General features: G+C 33.9%; 1 protein-coding gene across 5 annotated transcripts in view; it reads left to right on the plus strand.

The window, feature by feature from the left end:
* ARAP2 (ArfGAP with RhoGAP domain, ankyrin repeat and PH domain 2) overlaps positions 1-21900 on the plus strand; it is a 115387-nt gene that overhangs the window by 61408 nt on the left and 32079 nt on the right. For all 5 annotated transcript variants that reach the window (XM_032444250.1, XM_015862521.2, XM_015862518.2 and 2 more), the window contains 9 exons: positions 3665-3809; positions 6538-6640; positions 7134-7332; positions 8965-9028; positions 15165-15328; positions 17338-17550; positions 19155-19260; positions 20375-20522; positions 21306-21374. In XM_032444250.1, coding sequence (XP_032300141.1) covers positions 3665-3809; positions 6538-6640; positions 7134-7332; positions 8965-9028; positions 15165-15328; positions 17338-17550; positions 19155-19260; positions 20375-20522; positions 21306-21374 — 1211 coding nt within the window. The remainder of the gene's footprint in view (positions 1-3664; positions 3810-6537; positions 6641-7133; positions 7333-8964; positions 9029-15164; positions 15329-17337; positions 17551-19154; positions 19261-20374; positions 20523-21305; positions 21375-21900) is intronic.

Here is a 21900-nt window from a genome sequence, read left to right on the forward strand (position 1 = left end):
ATCTTACATTATTTTTAAAAAGATAAAATGTCTTTGATGTGGCATATCCTCTTTTGATTTCACAGCCTTCTGTCAGATAAAGAAAATCCTGATTGTCTTAATGTCTTTTTTCAGTGGTTGACAGAGGAAGGAAATTTAACTAGTGAATAATTATTCAGTTAACAAAAAATATTGCTAAATAAAAGTATTTACAAATATTTCTCACTTTAATTACACCTGGGAGGATGCTGCTAGCTGACAAAAGTATCTTCCATCTGAAATTATAATATGCCTGAAAAAATCTGAAAAGCATTCTTAAATTTTTAGTAAGTTCAAATGAATAACTGGGGTATAGCTGAAGCTTGCAAATTTCAAAAAGGATTCCAAGTGTAAATGGGCAAATCTAAAAAAAAAATCTTAACAGATTAAGCTTTGTGGTTTGGGAATTTGTGCTTTATCATACTAGATATCATCAACAATTATATTCTCATAGGACTATTATTAAGACAGAGTGACAGGTAATTTTCCTTTTAAAATTCCTGTATTTTTCTTCCATCTAAATAAACAAATAATGTCTGTTTTTAAAATATGAGCTGGTTTCTGATTTAAACTTATACCTGAGAAACTTATACCTGGTTAAATGTTTCTGTATGCCAGTATCTGAGCTCTGACGGCTTTATGTTTTTAAGATCCTCATTAGGGATTAGTCACACACACAACTCTCACTTAAATACACTTTTGAAGTATCTATCTGTTATTGTTGGTCCTAATAGTCAAAAGCATTGGCTAGTCATCAGAACTAATTCTCAGTCAAGGTATTCAAACAGTTGTTTGTAAAGATACCAGGGGAGAGCCCTGGGCTGCTGCTGAACAAAAAAAGGACTTTTTTGTGGGTTGCTCTGAAACTGGTCTGAGTTTATTCAGGGAAGAAAGTAATTAACCACTAACTTTTTATATTCACTGCCATGTGAATATATGATTAAATACACATATGTATTATATACATAGGTGGCTCTGAAAGTAGTGCCTCACAGAATCACAGAATGACCTGGGTTGGAAGGGACCTCAAGGATCGTGTAGTTCCAACCCCCCTGCCTAGCAGGGACACCAAACATACACCTTTACTAGATCAGGTTGCCCAGAGCCCTGTCCAACCTGTTCTTGCCTCCTATTTATTTTCATGGAAACTACAATAGATACAAAGAACACAATAAAACGATTTGGTGGAGCCAATTCTCAACTACAAAACATTGTTGCTAGGAAAATATTGCCCTTGCAGTTCATCTTTCATCATGTCAACAGGTGCTGTTTTATTAGCATGGAAGAGTTCAATGACATATCTTTGCTTCATATGCACTTTTGTGCCAGATACTGTTTTGTCAGACTACTGTCCCTCCTGCCATTTGTTAAATGGCAACAAATTTTAATGGAATTTCATATTGGTGGGAAGGTTCAAGCTCTACTGCCGTATCACCAACATCTGTCTCTGACATCATTGGCCAGCACAGTAAGATAAGAAGTTACTTTTTTGAGCAGTCCTGGTTATACATATGCTTTTATCATTTTAAAAAAATGGCGTGTCTTCAAATATAGTAGCATATTAGAAGTGCAGTTTAAGCCTGTAAGTAGATACAGATTGAAGAGTATCTATAAATGCTCACCGAATGTCTTCTGTTGTGTTTTTGGGGGAGATGCAGTAGGAGTGCATAAGTCAGCATCACTAATAAGATAACTTAAAACATTAAGAAACAATGGAATTTTATCAGTCTTCCATCATATTTTTTTTGGTGGACAAAAATGAAATTGCTTTCAGACCTTGTAGTGTATTTCTTATCAGTTCACTTAGCACTTAGAAGAATATGTGATGAGTTGAAAGGACCTATTTTCCCTCAACTGAGGTTTTGGGCATGAAAACTGTGCTAGTGACCTGTAGACAGATGAGATAGATATGGGTGAAAGGTATGTTTCCCAGCCCAAAACCATTAGCAGGTTTAGTGGACTTTGGCGGTAATCTTCAAATGAGAAATTACCTCCTCCTCTCCTCTCGCTAAAAAAAAAAAAAAAAAAAAAAAAAACAAAAAAAAAACAGCTGTGATTTGTTGCTAACTGAACTCTAACTGGGCCAGAGAGAGATCACTTGCTCCTAACTGCTGATTAGATTACTTGTCTAATTTTTAGGCCCTACAAATAGTAGATTTTTAATTGCAATTTGTTGAAAGAGCTTTCAGGCAGAAGCTTGATCTCCCTAAATATTAGCGCTTTAAGTCCAAAATTTCCTTCTGTGTTACAAATTAACATCTGAGACAGTTAACAGCCTTACTTTTGGTGCCAAGTGTTTCTCATCACAGACAAGTTGCAGTTGCTGAGCTGTAACAGCAGAGAGAAACTCAAGAACTCATTGAGAGCTGTGAATTGAACCCAAATTTTATAAAAGCTAGGTACAGCACCTGGAAACACAGTATATTTTGGGGGAAAAAAATATTGATATTAATGCCTGTTGATCAGAAAAAATAAAGATCATTGCTGATATTCTATTGCAATATATCATAAAATAAAGATTAGGTGTTTGATGGTCTGAGTTTAATTTTTCTGCTTCTGTGTTTCAAACAAAAGTTTTAATGGATTTCCCTGAAAAGCCATAGTATTCGAAAGTTATTCTTGAAATTTGTAGTAACTTTTTCAGTGTATAAGCAGTAAGCTGTTTTGTAGAATGGGCATACTCTGGGGTAGGGAATGGAGGAAAATAATCAAACCCTTCAAGTATTATGCTCAGCTCCTGTGATCCTATATGCCTTCAAATACTTTGATGTTATCTATTTTAATATTCAAATGCCTATTTAGATAGAATACAGGTAGAACTAGATAGAAACTAGCATGATATCCAATTAAAAAATAATAAAACAGTATCCAGATACTTCTGAATACCTCTATGACTCATGGAAAATAACATAAAAAATGAATTGGGTGAAATACCAGGCTTGCTCAGCATCTGTGCATTATCACATGTTGAAAGCGCTGAGTAACTAGCATTCTGTAAACTACAGTGTTGCTTAAGTGAATTTAACCTTGCTATGTGCTTGTAAGAATACCAAGAATTGAGATCTCTCACTAATTCCAATATGAACATGCACTCCTGAAACAGCTGTAGCTACCGCATGTCTATGATGTTTTCATATATCTACCCCAGTATCTAGGCATAAAATTTGTATAATTTCATTATTATGTAACACTTGGGCCTGCAATAGGAGAGAATTGTGTTCAGCTGCAGATGTATCTTGAAAAGGTTGTTCAATTACTTTGTTTCTTCTTCAGTTTGACATCCTACTTTATTTTGGTAGCATATGTTTAGAAAGGTTTCTGACAATGTTAAATAACATAACATCTTTGTTTTCTTCATAGTGTTCAATGGATGTAATTTCTATCATGTATGATGCTTTTTAAATTTCCTAGTATAATATTTAACAGTGTTTTCTTAAAATACCATAATCTAGAGTTCCTCTATGTTAAATGGTATCTATCAACTCAGACTTTGAATTCCTTGCTTGCTGAAGTCAATGAGACTGGGATTTCAAGACAAGTGCACTAGTGTTACAACAGAGCTATGCATCCTGGAAGGCGATTTCTGTAGGAGTAGATTTGCTTCTTATTAAACAAACTGACTTCTCTATTATTCCTTCAACCACAGATTGCAACAAAAGATGGTGCACTTTGGAAAGTGGCTTTCTCAGCTACTATGAAAATGATAAAGCTACCACTCCTAATGGTATGCTTGACATCAGCGAAGTTATCTGTCTTGTAGTACACAATTCAGAGTACTTTTTAAACAGAAGGTATGTTCCAAAGTTAATAATTTAGCAAATAAAGATTCTATTGCAGATTTTCAGCACCTATCATTTTGTTCCTGAATTTTGAAAATGAAATTTTGAAAAATAATTGAATTATTTTATATTGCCTTCAAGAACTGAGTGATAAGTTATATTTGTTTTAGGTGTTTGTTTTTGGTTTGTTGGTTTTTTTAAGTGATATAATGGGTAATTTTTAAAAGGTGGCATGTTAGGCATGTCTGTTGCTTATTAAAACTGAAATGCATGTTCTCAGCACTTAAAAGATGTCATGATGATAAACTGAAAAATTAATACTCATTTATATTTCTAGGATTGACCTCAAGTCAAAACTTTTACTTTGTTTCTGATAATAACACATTTGATTAGAGTTCTCCATAATCTTTTTAGATTTAATCAAATCCTGTTCCTTGTTCTGCAGTTGAGGACAACAGTGTTACTGTTGAATGCTGAATTAGTCTGAAGATAACACCTTTTCTTTGTCTTGCTTTTCTTTTATATCTCTCACACATCCACTCGGTACATTAGGTTCATCTAAATCTGTTGCATCCCAGCAATTGTTGATTTCTTTCAGGTTATGTGTTTGTTGAAACAAACACTTCAGTCTGTACTTTGGATCTGTCTAAAAAATCCATAGCATTTCTTCTGAAATTTCAGGGTATGTCACAGAGTCACAGAGTCACAGAATTATTAAGGTTGGAAAAGACTTAGAAGATCATCTAGTCCAACCATTACCAATACTTCCAGGCTAAATCATATTCACCAACACAACATCCAAACATTTTTTGAACACTCCCATGGTTGGTGACTCCACCACCTCCCTGGGCAGTGCATTCCAATGCCTGACTACTCTTTCCGAAAAGTAATACTTCCTAATGTCCAGCCTGAATCTCCCCTGATGCAGCTTAAAACCATTCCCTCTAGTTCTATCACTGATTACATGAGAGAAGAGGCCAACCCCCAGCTCACTACTACCCCCCTTCAGGAAGTTATAGAGAGCTATAAGAGGAGCTCTTCTCCAGGCTGAACAATCGTAGCTCCCTCAGCTGCTCAGCTGTGTGTATGGTTGTAAAATAACAAGATCTTTCTATGTTGTAATACCATAGTATTTGTAGGTACAAAGCAGAAATGTTTTGGGGGGTTGTGGGGGGGAGGAAAACAAAAAGAATAAGGACAGTCTATTCATTAAGTTTCTAGAATATATATAGGAAACAAAGAGCCATACCCACTACAAAGTGTATCCAGAAAGGAGAGAGAGATTCTGAAAAATGATGATGCCTCAACATACTATGAAATACAATGGAAATGGTCTTCACTAATTTACAGTATCATACATTTGTGGCTTCTGAAAAAAAAACCAAAACAAACAAACAAACAAAAAAAACTTTTTTTTTTTTTTTTTTTTTTTTTTTTCCTATCATGGAGTATGATATATTTCTTGCTACATCTGAAATTGGTTCCACTTCAGAATATTACCTAAACTAAAAACGTATTGGCAGAATACTTATGGGGAATGACTAATCTCCTTATGTTCTGTATCTGAGATTGGGTAGTTATAGGAGAAGATTCACTAAGTTTGATATTTTTGTGTAGTGAAATATTCTGTCCTTAAAATGGCTGTTCTACTAGTCACAACTAAGTACTTAGATATAATTTCTGAATTACTTGTTGAGAAATGAGTAACTGATTAAAATAACCAATTCAATTTCAGTTGTTCAGTTTTCCAGATTTAGACAAACCTTAATCTAAAGTACTGAAAGTAAATAGCATGCTTAATCTTTTTGGATTCTAGGGTGCTGTCATACAGAAAATCACACTAACATGACAAACCTTAGGGTCAGTCTTCAACATAAATTAAGTTCTACAAAACATTGCTTTTCACATTCCAACTGACTTCAAATGGTCTGTTTATTATTTAAATTAAATATTTGACAGAAATTGAAAAAGAAAGCAGAGTCCATCTGCTTAAATAGGTTTTATATCACTATTTATTTATTTATTTTAAGAGCTACAGTGCCTTCAAAGACTTGTCATAAATGAGATGGAACCAAAAACTGGTTCTGATGTTGGTGGAAGCAGGTAGTACAAGGACTGCCAATTGCTGTGTATGTCACCCCTGGAACTTTTGGTGAATGACAGGAAAGGCTTCTTCTTGAGGGGATTGATGGCAAAGAGAAACGTGTTGCCAAAAGAAGAACGACAGTCTCCATTCTTGAAGATTTTCAGTGCTTGGCTAGACAAAGCCACTGCTGGTTTGGCTTGTAATTAGTAGTAGTCCCTCTTTAGTCATGAGATTAGAACAGCTGATACCTAGAAGACCATGTCAACCAACATTTCTATGATTCAATGACAAGTTGTTTAAAACTTCCTACTCAGTGCCTTGGTCTGCCTAAACTTGTATGTTTTGAAACCATTACATGACATACTTGATGGGATTGCATGCAATTTAAAAAAAGAAGTATTGCCTCTGAATTTTAATGACTATATTTAAACATTTTTATTGATTTCAGAATTGCTGGGAAAAAAAATAAATGTTGTGGAGTACCATTTAAGCATGTAATCTGTTAGTTATCTTGGTAGTATTCATAAGATTGAAGGAGGAACTGATTCTATTCCATAAATATGTAACAATAGAAAAGTGCAGAGAATTTGAGTTCATTTATGTCTACTGTTGTGAAGACTAAATACTGTTAATTTTTCCTTCTGCTTGCTTTAGGGACATCTTTACCTTTGAAATCTATTTAATGTCAGAACGTGTTTTTCTGTTTGGAGCTGAAACTGCTTATTCACAAAGAAAATGGACTTGGGCAATAGCTAAGGTAATACTGATAATCATCTTTTCCAGTTAGGCCCAGAGCCTTTGCACAGTAGTCCTCCGAGAAGCCATTCTTGAGGGGGTCCTGGTGGATAACAGGCCAGCTGTGAGACAGAACTGTGCCCTTGTGGCCAAGAAGGCCAATGGTATCCTGGGGTATGTTATAAAGAGAGTGGACAGCAGGTTGAGGGGTGTGACCCTCTGCATTCAGTTTGCCCTTATGTGGTCACATTTAGACTACTGTGTTCACTTCTGGACTCCCCAGTTCACAAAAGACAAGGATCTCCTGGAAGGAATCCAGCAGAGAGATGGCAAAGGGCCTGGAGCATCCTCCTGTCTGATGAAAGGCTGATTAACCTGTGTCTGTTCAGCCTGGGGAAAAGAAGGCTGGGAGGGAATCTGATAAATGTCAATAAATATCTGAATGGAGATGCGGGGCTGGAAGGGGGAAGAGGTTGTTCTTTTTAAATCTTAACTCACCCTGTCTTGTTTGGTAGCATTTTGTTCCCTCTGTAGCTGAATGCTTATTAGAGAGGGACTGTGACCTGATTGGCCAGCTGTACTACAAAGATTGCCATAACCTGGATCAATGGAGAAAAGGCTGGTTTGCTATAGAAAAGTCAAGCCTTCATTTTTGTCTTGAAATGGAGAACGCTCAAGAAGATTCCATATATCTAAGGAGGCTACAAGAACTAAGTAAGAATTTTGGTTGTCATCTAGAATGTAGGAAGTACTCTACTGTTAAGGACATAACCATTACATTTTAAAACTGCAAACACTGGGTATTTCACTGACCATCCCTTTGGATGAGCTAGATGCTCCCTGAACTCCTGTCTAAATATGGTGTAAATCATGTTCTGTCTTGGGTTATTTTTTCCCCTACTTATTGTAGGCTTCTACAGCTTCCTAATGAATGAGGACAAGTTTTGTTCCAGTTGCAGCATTGTCTTTCTTACAACAGTACAGATTTGAATTATAATATATGACCTTTTGGGATTATTGTCTCATATTTTTGACATTGCAGAAATGCTAACTGCAGAACATGTTCTTGAGATGATTGACAGGCCTAGTTTAAAATACTCAAGTGTACTGGAAAAAAATATAATTCTCTAGGAGAAATGTTTCACAGACAAATAGATTATTTTTTTTTCCTCTAACTAAAAATATTCTTTTCTCCATATCATGATGTGGAAAAAATAAGAATGTTTATACAAGTGGTCTTCCATGACTGTCTTTGTATCAGTCTCTGTAATCATGCTTTGAATCTTGTTTAAGTGTACCTACCCTACTTGTTTTCATATTGAGCAAGATAATGTTATTTGCTACGTTATAAAGGTAGCTAAAAAGAGACTGAGGTATTATCACAAAGTAACATAAACAGGGGAGATATTTTAGATTTTCACTGATGTTGCTCTTTGCAAATACTGTCAGACGATGAACTGTCTTTACTGGAAATTTCCTGAATGTCATTGGGTTTTCTATTGTTGATTTATTCCCACTTTATGTTTGCTGTTAATAGTGCCACAAGAGTGGTTTATTAATCAGGAGTACTCTTGTGACTCTATGTATCTTTTAAAGTTTTGTGAATATTTTTGTCTTGATTTGCAATGAAAAGTTTAGGCAGTAGGATCACTGTTTCTAATATTACTTTTGATTAATCTTACCTTTTAATAGTACGTCTGTCCAAATCTGCTTGTATATCAAATATAGCAACATAACAAACATATAGCTTTTTGACTGATTTATTTCTATTTTTATTTTTTTGGCCTGTATTATTTTAGCATAGCATGATACCGTTTCATAAGCAGTGTTATTGAAAACTACCCAGATGTATTATTTCTATTAAGGATAATGTAGGTCTTTTTACAATGCATGGATGTAGTTGGTTTTTTTTTTTGTTTGCTTGTTTGTTCTTAAACAGAAATAGCATAAAATAACGTGAAAAAGAGTGGCGGCAATCTTCACTTCCTCTAAGATACTTTATTATGTCTGCCACTATAAAGAGGCAAATAAATTAATGGGTTTTAAAATCCTGTTTTCTTTTGAATCACATCCCATAAGACTTGTCTTTACAAATTTAATTTCGATATAGGTATGATTTCACATTTTAAAAGTCCCTCTTAGCCTACTTTTACTGTTTTCTATATTACTTTTTCTTGTAAACTTCATTGTATTGTGTTTTTTGTGGAACTTTGTTCTGGTTATCAAGTAGCATTTGATGCACTTAAGTATTTTATGAACCCCTTGTCGCTGAAGATCATCCTGAAAGCACATCTGTTGTCTGTATATTTTATTTGTTTATCATATGAACGTGTACTTTGTTTTCAGCAATCAGTAGTGTGATGCAAAATGGAGAAAAAATAGATGTCCTCCTGCTGGTTGAAAAAGGAAGGTAAGGTCCCCAAAGTAGCTTTGATCTTGTGATCTACTTTTTTTTTTTCTTAAACAATTTCTACAATTGTGGTTGCTTGAATGAGTAAATTTGAAGACTTTTTAAAGGATGGAAAGACTGTGTACATTAAGTATGTTTCATATCCATGTCGGGAAGCACAGCACATCAGTAGTTTTATGTAATGGTAATGAAGCCAATGTATTGTAATATCTATTGTCTGCAACAAAAAACTTTTTGTGTGTGGTGTTTATTTTTTAAGCTGGATGTGCTGGGATGTATTTTGCCTAAGAGTTGAAAATAATCTTACTTGTGTGGTACTTCAATCTGTGCGGATAACATGTTTTGCGAGAGTTTTTTATTCTGAAGTGCTCAGTATACAGTTATATTTGATAAAGATTGATTGATTATATTCTGAAGCCAGGAAAAAAGTGGACACTACAGGAGGTGGAAGCTTTAGGGTAATTATGTGTACATTTAGATATGACTAGGAAAGAGCTTCAATTATTACTACTGATATGTGGGAAACTTACTCAAATGAAGTTTTTCCACTGAGAAAATTATTCCCAGACAGATTAATCTGCCAATAATTGTTTCTTCAAAGGGATCTAACTTCTTTTAGTGTGTAAAGGAAGAATACTTCTAGAACACTTGTGAAGAGTAACTGGACAAATTATCATACCTCAATTTATCGCTCCTCTGTCCCACAATTCTGTATCAAAATCTGTGCAGAACAAGATCAGCAGGGTATGTATGTGTCCCTTGGTTAACCTTATTGTAATGTCTGATCTTAGCAGCATGCTAGCTTTAAAAAAAAAAAAAAAAAAAAAAAAAAGCATGCTTGAGAAGTAAACATGATCTGTCTTTTTCCATATGGGTGTTTGAGTTTTGCTGAGATGGTTATCAAACATAGCAATACAGGGTGTTAAAACTTAAAGTGAAGCACCATTTTTTCTGCCTGGATACCAATTTTAAGATGAAAGTAAAAATATTGAGAATAATAATTATGTTGTAATAGACTTGTTTAAATTTCAGTGATGTGTTATTGAGAAAACGTCTTTATAAGATGCAGACTTCTGAACAGCTGATAATAGGTTAATAAAGAATGATTTCTTGCCTCTCTGTTGAGGAAACATAAAGAGCAGATGCTTTTGAAATCTATTTAGAATGGGAGAAAACTGTTGGAGGAAGTTGTTGTATCTTGTTTTCTTTTAATAAATTTTAACTCTTTCTAAGATACTATTTACATTCCAGAACTTAGTCAGGTGATGCATATCATAAACAGTTCTTCCTGGCTGTCGTTTTTTTCTCTCCAATAAGCATTTTGAAAGATTCAGCATTAAGTATGCTAAACAAACCAAGTAGGGAAGTTGGGTATCCAGTGCTCAAGGTACAGTCCAACTGATGTATACAGGCAATGCAACTGATTTCATAGATACCAATGCAAAACTTCTAGCTCCAAGTCAGGTTTTATTATTTCTTTCACTATAATCTTTTTACTAACAAGTGAGAATAGGTTTTCCCAGAACTACTTCAGTAGTCCAATGAAAATTATGAACTATGTGAAAATAATTTCAAGAGTAGTAATAGGTGAAGTGTGATAACCATAAATATGTTGAAGTTCACTTTGTTGAAATAAAAAAAAATAAAAATAAAAAAGTAAATGCATACTGTTTGCATTATCTTAAGCATTAAAAGCCATACTGGATTTTAGGATAATGATTCCTGGTCAGGACATGATTCCAAAGTATAGAAGTCTTTCTTACAGTTCTATGATAGTCTATCTTGTGGTGATAAGAAATTAACTTGTGTCGGTGAGAAATGACTAAATATAAAGTCACTTTTATCTTCAGACTCAATTTTTGTACTTGGAAACAAAAACAACTGTATTCCTTTTGTCCCTTTAAATGCTAGGGAAATTAATATCTCTGAGAAGAAGTCAGTGTCATCTGATGATATATCTGAGTTCCATCCTTTTTTCTCTGTTATTTTATATCAGTACTTGTCAATTTTTTTTTTTATTAGGTAGGGTCTCTTCAAGAGATAAATATGCATACTGTACTACTGGCAACTTTCAGATTGATTTATTAGTCGTTTAAATCTAGGATAAGTGATATAACCTCAAAAATCATTATGTCAAGAATGAATATGAAGTAAAAGAAATAAGACATTCCAGATTTAAGGAATGCTCAAAGATAAAATAACACTCGGGAAACCTCTCAACACTTTTTTCTTTTTTTTCTTTATGTACAGAATTAAGTGTTGTTGATGTCCTACCATGCCTTACTAAATGTTATTAGAAGAAACTGTGACAATGCCTTGAGAATTTTTCTGCTGAAGCTCATAGTGTTCTTATGTTGCTTTTGTTACTGACTTCACTGTCTACCTTCCCCCATATTGAACATACTCATACCCTCCCTTTCTCCAGCATGCCAAATCCAGTCATTAGATTTGATTAATAAGGGAAGATCATACATTAGATGTATCATACACACTCCTAGGTAACTTTTTTTTTTTTTCTTTTGCTGTGGGTATAAGGATTAAGTTGTTGCGAACAGACTTCATATTAATGAGCGATTGCTTACAAAAATAAACAGCTACAGAATCATAAAAACTTCAAGTTTTACTGCTGAAATAATTATAATGTAATAAATCCAATTAATTCCGGACTTCTAAATACTTAGTAAATTTATGTTTCTGTTAAGTTCATGGGGTATGTAAGCTGAATGCTTCTCTGATCCATAAATACTCAGAGGTAGTTTACAGTCGATTTGGGAAGGCAAGATGTATAGTACTTTCCAGCTTGTTTAAAAAAAAGAATACAACCAGACAATATACAAGATTTTTCTAATTCGTGAATTCAATTGATCTCCCTCCTTTTGATCCTTTTCTCCTCTGATTTTTACTTTGAAAGTAAGTAAACAGCAAGACCATATTTGACATGTTCAGTGACAGAAGACTACTAACTTAGAAATAAGAGGGAGGTAATACTACTGTATTGTTTTACACTGCCAAGTAATGTCATGAAATGCTGAACAAGGCTAGTACATTTTCAAAGTACCAAAACTATCATTATTTTTTTTTTCAGAAGATATTTGAAGTGATGTGCTGCCTAAATTTTCTCAATAATCTTAGTTTTTTATAGAATTCTGAAATTGTTTCAAATCTCAAAGATGTTTTGTTTGTATTTTGATGTCTTTAGTAAAGTAAGTTGAAGCAGGAACACACTCCCTGTTTTAACATCCACTGAAATTTTATTGCACTCTGACTGCTGTTAGAACATATTCTCAGATATTTTAGAACAACCTCCGGCTCAGCTGGGAATCGTGACTTATTACAGTGCTGTTTTCTGATGCCATAATCAGATGGTCATTCACCTTCTCCGGTATTCTGCTTTCATAGTAAAGTGATCTTGAATTCTTCCTAGAAGTGGTAAACCATATTCTAGATTTTGTTCTGACATGTTGCCTTTTTTGAACAACCTAAATTCTGCAGTAGCAGCAGTATTGTCCAAAGATCTCTCTCTCTCTCTCTCTCTTTCTCTCTATTTAACCAGGAATCTCTAGTTCATTATTATAGGACTACTACCTAAAAATACAATGCCTTTTCTTTGATAATTATTAACAAATCTCTTCATCCATTATTTATATTGATATCTTTTCAAATTTTAGAAAACAATGACTGCATAAAGATTTGGTAGTTCTATTTTATTTATTTATTTATTTGTGATTTACTGAGTGGAAGATAGAAATATCCATAGAAATCAGGATATTCTTTTTCTTGTAGTTTATGTAATTAATATGCCTGTCAATTTACCTTCATGTTATGTGATTTAGACTTTCATATCACATGAAAATGAAGTTATGCCTAGGTTAGCATTAAAGTTCAGTATACTATTCACTGATATACAGCTGAGCTGATCTTTTTTTTTCTTCAGAAGTAATATTATTTTCGCTACTTCCTGTTCATAATTCCCTACATTACAGAAAGTATTTCTTTGAGGCTACAGTTTCTCCTTTTGCATAATACTGTAATTTGAATTCAGCTGTTCTGCAGAGGTGGGGAAAAAAGACAATAATATACATGTATGCCTTGTGTTAGGAAGCAACATATTATTCATAGTCTTAACCTCTACTGATTTGTGAATAATAGCACTGAAGAAACAGTGTAAAATTCATTGGCAGACTGTTTCTACTCAAGCAGTTGAATTTCCTTTGTGTGTGGTAGTGGCATTTGTGTGTGGTAGTGGCAATACTAAAATATGTCAGATGTCATGGTTTTTTTTTTTTTTTTTTTGTTGAAGCTGATGCTTGAGAAGTGCTTATGTAGGATATCCATTCTGACAGGTCTTCAGAAAACATTTGAATGTATTGAGTTAGGCATACTCATTCTGCTGTAAAAGGTTGAAAGCTTTATGCAAATGATTTTTCTCATTGGAAAACAATCTGGGTGTTTCTTCTATCCAGGTATGTGTGATTAATATGACTTTGAATGTCAAGAAGTGGAGGTTTTTTAAAAAGGGGTCTTCAGGAAGCCAAAATATTTCAGTATGACTTCCTGTGCTGCTGTGCTGCTTGCTATGTTCAGTTTTGGTCCCCTCACTGAAAGAAAGACATTGCTGGAACGTGTTCAGAGGAGGGCTACGAAGCTGTTGAGGGGTCTGGACCACAGGCCTTATGAGGAGAGGCTGAGGGAGCCAGGATTGTTCAGCTTGGAGAAGAGGAGGCTCAGGGGAGACCTTATCGCTCTCTATAACTTCCTGAAGGGAGGTTGTAGTGAGCTGGGGGTTGGCCTCTTCTCTCGTGTAATCGGTGATAGAACTAGAGGGGATGGTTTTAAGCTGTGCCAGGGGAGATTCAGGCTGGACATTAGGAAGTATTACTTTTTGGAAAGAGTAGTCAGGCATTGGAATGCACTGCCCAGGGAGGTGGTGGAGTCACCAAACATGGGAGTGTTCAAAAAATGTTTGGATGTGGTGCTGAGGAATATGATTTAGCCTGGAAGTATTGGTAATGGTTGGACTAGATGATCTTCTAGGTCTTTTCCAACCTTGAGAATTCTGTGATTCTGTAAATAGTGAAATCGGTATGGTGGATCCTGAGAACACTTCAGATCTTGGGTCTGTTTGTACTTTGACTGCATCCCAACTTCCTGTCAAGAAAATAAAGCTAAAATGAATATGCAAAATAAAAAGATGCAGACAAAAAACCCAAAACAACAAAAAAACCCTATTATATAAATAAGCTTTTTCCCCCCTGGGTAATTAAATATAACATTTGTTTGTATTTTGAGGAAAGTAGTATGAATGAATTTCAGATGAATGTTTAAAATTTTCCTAATTAGGAAATGCATTAATCTTAAAGAAGATGTAGATATATTTAGTGATAGATGAAGAGTATGTATATAGAAAAGATTGCTAGGCTAACTTAAAAAAATTGTTTGTTTTATGCATGCATATAATTTAGCATATACTCTTAAACTGCTCAGTTCTGTAGCTTTCCCTGAAAGCTATCCTGACAATGGTTTAAAAAAAAAACAAAAACAAAACAAAACAACAACAATAAAAAAACCCAAGGAGCTTACTGTAGCTTGTATAAGTAAGAAAATCAGAATTGGATTGTGCTTTGAGGTAAACAGGATATTAAACAGTTGTATTATTATACCTCAACTGTTAGTTACTTTATGTATGTTCCTTATTTAATTGTATAATTTCCCAAAGATGATCCTTTTGATTCAGGCGAAAGAATGAAGTTCTCTTCTATACTATAGAGAAGCTGGGTGGAAAGCAGAAAAGAAGGAAAATCTGATTCTTCTATTTCCTGTTTACCTGTGACTTGGGCATATGAATGCAGGTGTAGGAGGAAGACTGAGGAGAAATTAAAATTGTTGGCCAGGTTCTTTCAGAGGTTTGTGACAGACAAGTTTGTGGATCCTTTTTCATTTATTGTGACATTGCTAGCACAAATGAAATGAATTGAAAGAAAAGGTGCTGTTAACAGGTCACCACAATTCTGTGTTGTAGAAGGTGCCTTAAAGTCTTATTCCAGCTGCTTCTTTGGATGACTGCTATGCTGTTGTAGTAGAATAACCCCATATTTTTCTTTCTTTTATGTATTCAAAATATTTTTAAACTTTCCAGAACACTGTACATTCATGGCCATACAAAGTTGGATTTCATAGTCTGGTATACTGCAATTGAAAAAGCAGCGGGTACAGATGGTAATGCATTGCAAGATCAGCAGCTCAGCAAAAATGATGTTCCTATTATTGTGAACAGCTGTATAGCATTTGTTACACAGTATGGTAAGTACAGTAGGTTTGTTCAACCTAAGATAATTTGTATAATAGCTAAATCACTACACTATCAGAACTTATTATTGAATGAGTTTATATATATTACTCAATGTAAAATCATACCTCTTGTTAGCCCCACTGCTCATTGATGTGGTGGCAAAGTACAGTGCACTGTGTCTGAGAATAAACAGTGTGTGGAAGTACAACGACAGAAAACCCATACATGCCCACCACTGTACTTTTAAAATTGACTTATTTGCTTAATACAGGTTAGTCTTTGTTTCCAGTGCCTGAATGCAGAACTCCTCAGCCCTGAAAACAATCTATGTGAGGCAAGAACACCTATGACTTAAACTGGTCAGCAAATCCAGGAAATTTATGTTAATTGTCGAACCAAATTCAGATTTAAGCCTGCTGATTTTTCAGCATAGCAGCCTAAGGAGGCATAATGACTTGCTGTTAGCTTGAGTAAATGTTTCCAGTGTAATTTTCTATACCATTAGATGATATTAAGATTGTTTGTGTCCTTTTCACTGCTGCAAATTAATCAGTTCTCTTCTGAAATGCTAAATACCTATCAACCCTGTACAAATTTATCTTCAGGATAGATGTGTCTGTAACCTCTGTCAGTATGAGATGGCCTAATTTATATTTCATTGATTGAAATCTGACTAGTTTTTAAATGTGGCAACACTTCATTATCATAAATAGTTGTATCTGGGTTACAGTTGTTGCCTTAATCTAAGAGTGTTTTTGCGAAATTATTTTTTCATCATTAGCAATAGAAATTTTTCTAAGCATAATCTACATTACTTCATACACTGAAGTGTTGTTTACACTAGGATAGAAGCATTCCTAACTTGGAAATATTGCTAGTACATGATCTAAATTAAAATACAATGTCTTAATATTTTATTTAAATTAAGTCTTCATGTATATATAGATTCTTTTTCAGGAGCGAGGTTACTGGATCTTACACTATTCACTTGAAAGTTGAAAGAGTTATATGTATGTTACTTGTAGACATACATGGCTATTTTTGCGTTGTTTTTTTTTGTTGTTGTTGTAATGAAGGCTATGTCTTCAGTTATGTCCTCGTGACAGACACTATCAGGTCCAACAGCTGTTCCTGACAGTAGCAACACAAAGACAGCATCTGATGGTAGTGCTTGTGGGCATCACAAGAAAAGTGAATTGCAAGACATGATTTCATAGGTCTTGACAGAATACTTTTGACGACTACATAAGGAAGGGCAGTGTTTTGTAGATAATGATTTTCTTTCTCAAGAAATGTGGAGGAATACAGTAAAATCTTGTACAGAGAGGAATAGTGAAACAGAATCCACGTAAAACTTCCACAAGTATTAAAAAAAGAAGTTTGACTGTTTTCATATGCAGTAATTGAAAGTAGCATCTGCTGTGTTTTAGAGTATAATTTATTTTTTTTGTATTTTTTTTTTTTTTTAAGTTGGCTTTGATATTTTCAGTTGTTTATTAGTGGCTGCACTGTGCCTTCCTTGATTTGAGGAAAATCTGAAAAGAATTGTTTCTTGTAATCTTGAGCTTTTTGATAGTAAGCTGTAAATCTGATTAGATAAACACAATTATTTGAGTCCTAACTTGAGCTAGTCAGTAGGAGAATAAAATAGTGCGAGTACAGACAAGTAATGTAACTAATAAATGTGTATGTGGCCATTGAAACTCCTTTTTGCACCATATATTTAGGAAGTACTGTAGAGATCTGGGGAGTTGAACTACTTGTAAAACATTCCTGAAGTTGTGGCCCAAGGGTTCATTAATTTTATGACATGTATATTTACAAAGATATAAGGATATAAGCAGTCTTGTCAGTGTTTTCTCTAACCAAATATGCAAAAAGTCCAAAAGATACAAGTAGGAAATCTGATCCGTTTGACAGCTGGATGCACTTTTCATTTAGAAAGTCTGGAATTTCTAAAAGAACATGCAATTTTACAGATATTTATTTACTTATTGTATCCTGTGTTTCTGTTACCTAGGTTTAGGTAGCAAGCACATATACCTCAAGAATGGCAACTCGTCCAATGTGGCAGAACTTATGGAAAGTTTCAAAAAAGATGCAAGGAGTGTTAAACTGAGAGCTGGAAAACATCGACTTGAAGATGTGACTGATGTATTGAAAAACTTTCTTTCTCAAATAGATGATGCAATTCTCACTAAGGAACTATATCCATTCTGGATTTCTGCATTAGGTAATATATTAAATAACACTAATTACAAGAAAGGTTGTTTGAGTGTACTCAAGTATGAGTTTTGTTAAATACTTGCACCATATGCTTAGAAATGCATATGAAAAAACAAGATGGAACATTACTTTCCACATTAAAGCACTGAAATAATATAGGCCCATTGGTTACTTGACTGGCTTTGTCTTTGAAAAGGATGATTAAAGTGATACCGCTTTATGAATTTGCTTAATTTCAAACATATGGAGGTTTCTCCAGTATAAGCTACTATAAGTTTGGGAGATTTGACTATGGATGTTGATCTTTTACCTTATTTGAACAAATTAATGGAAGGAATACTAGTTTTATATACTCATAATAATATTGTTATCGTCAGAAATCAGAAAAAGTCATTATCTGTAGCAGTTTAGATTTGTTAGCTCTTTTGTGAAGATACATAGTAGCGTCACACTGGTTTAAGTTCTGGATTTGTACTAAGAGCTAAAAATTCTGTTCCAGCTTTTAAAGAAGATAATCCTGTCCTTCTGTACAAAAGAGTCATGGAAAGTACTTGTGGGAATATTGAAACCCCTATTTTCTGTTACTCAATAAATACCCTTATCTCAGTAGTTATTGTGGAATGTTAGCAATCACCTGGAATAGACTGGAGGAATTCTGCAGATTTTCAGAAACGAGAGAAACAAGGGCAGAGAAGAAAATGTTAGGAAGGGAAAAAAAAAAGAGAGAGAGAGAGAGAGAGAGAGAGAGAGATCATAGTACATCAACTTAACAATTGCCCCAAGCAGAATTATTCTTCATAGCCTCTGTGCTATATTCAGCACAGAGAGGCAGACACAAAGGCAGAGATATATTACAGATTCTAGATACAATACTGGAATTCCTGTCTGCCATTGTTCAGCTTTCTACAGCTAATTCACTGCCCTTCTCCTTTCCTCTATTCTTATTGGATTTTTGTTTTTAAAACTTTAAACTACTTTGGACCAGAGGACATTTCTCCAAATTTAAAAAGGAAAAAAAAAAACAAAAAAACAAAAAAAAAACAACCAAACAGATAAAAAGATATATTTTTTTCCTCATCTCTGGATACTCCTGGAAGTATATATTTTACAAGGGCTGCTTTGGAAGAAATGCCTCCTACTTTATCATCTTGGCCCATGATGCCAGAGGTGGGTGCTGGTGGTATGGCAGTAGAGGTTGAACCTTCCCACCAGTATTGTTACATTTTGTTGCCATGTGATAGATTGCAGCCGGGGATCAGTCTGACAAAATGGTGTCCAACATGGAAGTAAATTTGGAGCAAAGGTGCATCATTTAGTTTCTTCATGCAGAAAAAATTGCATTCTTTGACATTCATCAACTGAACCTTTGTGGAGGACAAACAGTGGATCTGAGCACTGTTAGCAGAGGGTGGTGAATTTATTGCTGATGATCTTTCCTTGAACTAACATACAGTAACAGACATTGTTAATAAATTGTCAGTATTATCTTCACAAAGAAGAGATTGAGTTAATTACAGTTTTAAATAACTAGATGATGCAGACATAGGTATGAGGATTGTTGATAATTTTAGTACACGTTGTTAAGGCTTGGTGATTGTTATTTTCTGGCAGATATGCAAAATGAAAAGGAACGTGTGATGAAGTATGGAGCTTTTATTCGTACACTTCCACCAGTCAATAAAGCAACTTTGGCTGCTTTAATTGAACATCTTTACAGGTAAATGTAAATAATACATTGTAGCAGAGAAATTCCTGGAATGTATAATGCCACCATGAATAAAATGTGGATCACTTCATTAACTAGTAAGCATCAAGAGCTTAACTTATGATTCTCAACAATATTTAATTACCTTTATAATGAGTTGTGCTTTGGTTATATTTTTAGTAATAGGTAACTATAAATATCAATAGGATAGAAATGTATTATGGTACAGAGGGCTGTCAGCATTTGAGTCCAAGCAGGATAAATTTTAGTGGAGCTTTTTTCAATGAACTTTTTAATTATTATTTATTTATTTATTTTTAAGCCTAGTCTATTTGTTTTCCAGAGAGGTACTGCAATTTTTTCTTAAGATAAAAAGATTTTTTGGGTGAAATGTCCTTCTCCCCAGTCTATACTGGAAATGCCAATTTTGAAACTTAGCTATCTGTCAAATATTTAATCATACTTCACTTTGCAACTGTGATAATTATGGAGAATTTTCAAATTATTCCTGGTAAAGCGTTGTGATTAGAAAATTTGACAACCCTCTTCTTTACTTAGAGCAATTACATAGTAGATTTTATTTAAAAACTGTTTATACAATTACTAAATTGATGTTCTTTTACTAGGATAAGGATACAACTAAGTATTGTGGTTAATTATTTTTCTAAGCTTATTCAGTTCAGATGTTAAAATACTCATTAAAGTGTTCTGAAAGTAGTTTGTATACATTTTTATAAACAGGCAAAAGTCTGTTACTTACAAAGGAGAACATGTTATGTAAACTAGAGAACTTCACCACATGAACCAAAACTAAAGAATTCCTAATTTATTTCCATGTTATTATTGATCTAAGGGGATTGGTTAATAGGATATACATAAATACATAATGTGACAAATTTTTTTGTTACTGCTTGAGGTGCACATACAAATCATATGTTTCCATTTCTGTAATAAGATGCAAGATAAACAATATAAAGAGGTAAATATAAAATATAATAGATTACACTAGGTTTTTCATTCCTTTTTTTAATTTTTATTTTTAATGTTCTCCATATTCTCTCGGGGAGCACTGGACAACTAAAGGAATAATGGGATCTTCTAAATATATTTATTTTTCCTTCAACAGGGTGCAAAAATGTTCTGAAATCAATCATATGAACCCTCACAATCTAGCCCTGGTGTTTTCTTCTTGCTTATTTCAAACTAAAGGCCAGACTAGTGAAGAAGTCAATGTAATTGAAGATCTTATTAAAAATTACGTGCAACTTTTTGATGTGGGTATCTTCATATAAAGTGTCCTAATTGCTCTGCTCTTAGATATGCTAAAATATATAAATGTCTTCAGTGTTAGGGATGATTCTGGTGCTGGTTAGGCTGTTTAAAGATTTGCAGTGTTATTGACCTCTTAATTCAGTGGATGTAGTTCACTGTTTGCTTTAAATTTTATTTCCCAGATGGCTCAGACTGTGAAGGAAAGGCTATATTTATAGAATTACTTTGAGCTATTTTTTCCCAGGATGGTGCACACTCTTGCTGCTGCTGATTACTGACAATCTTAAGAAAACTTTGAAATGATAACTATTAGAAGTAATACTTACATTCAGATTTAATAGCATTAGTCAGAACTGAGGCATAGAAGAATTATATATTCTTCATGTTTGAGCTGCGATTGCAATAAGGACTTTAGAGGAAACAATTTTTTGTTCCTCAGGCCTTGAAAAAAGCATTGAATCAAGCTGGACTGTTAGGAGCAGTTCATTTCAGCCATTCTGCTTGGCAATTTTTCATGGAGCTCTCTCTCTTCTAATATGTATTTGGTAAAGTTCATGGTAATGATCCCATCAATTAAATAATCTTTCTGATGGACAGAATATTTTACATAATGATTTCATAAGAACATGATTACTAGTAATGTTAGCCATTAATAATCAATATCTACTTTTATTTTGTTGTTGTGTTTGTCAGTTTATTATATTGTAATGTTTTCTAGTTAATGTTATATATTTTTATGGTAGTTTGTAATTATTAATTAAATAAAAATATTCAATTTTAAACAGGTAAATGAAGACCAGGTCAAACAAATGGATATAGAGAACAGTTTTATTACCAGATGGAAAGACACTCAGGTAACTGGCAAAAGTGAAGTACTATGCAAATGCTTCTAACAAAGGATGTTTTGTTGTTTGCTGTTTTTTATATCTCAATTTATGCAATGCAATGTAAATTTCTAAGTTTGAATAGTGACTAGTATTGTTAACTACAAAACTGAGGGAAATAAAAGTTGAGGCATGAACTGATAAAGTAGTACATTTTTTGTAAAGCATAACTTGCAGTTATCCAGTGTTTGGGCCTGAACATAACTTGCAAGTTGTTACGTACTTTTCAGTGCATCATATAGTAGATAGAAATTATCAGAATGTCCAAGTGTGAAAATGGACACCAATTTTAAACATACATATTCAAAACTTTCAATTGCATGTTTATGCTTTTATTATATCATGGCCTTTTGGTACATGTAGTCTCTCCATTATCCCTATAAGTTGAAAGTACTTGAATTGTTTACCATATCCTTTTTTATAACCGTATATGGAGCCCATATATGGAGAACAAATATGGGTGGTGAAATATTCAAACATGGTTACTTAGTCAAAC

Source organism: Coturnix japonica, chromosome 4 (assembly GCF_001577835.2).
Source record: "Coturnix japonica isolate 7356 chromosome 4, Coturnix japonica 2.1, whole genome shotgun sequence".
In the NCBI taxonomy this organism is placed as follows: Eukaryota; Metazoa; Chordata; class Aves; order Galliformes; family Phasianidae; genus Coturnix; species Coturnix japonica.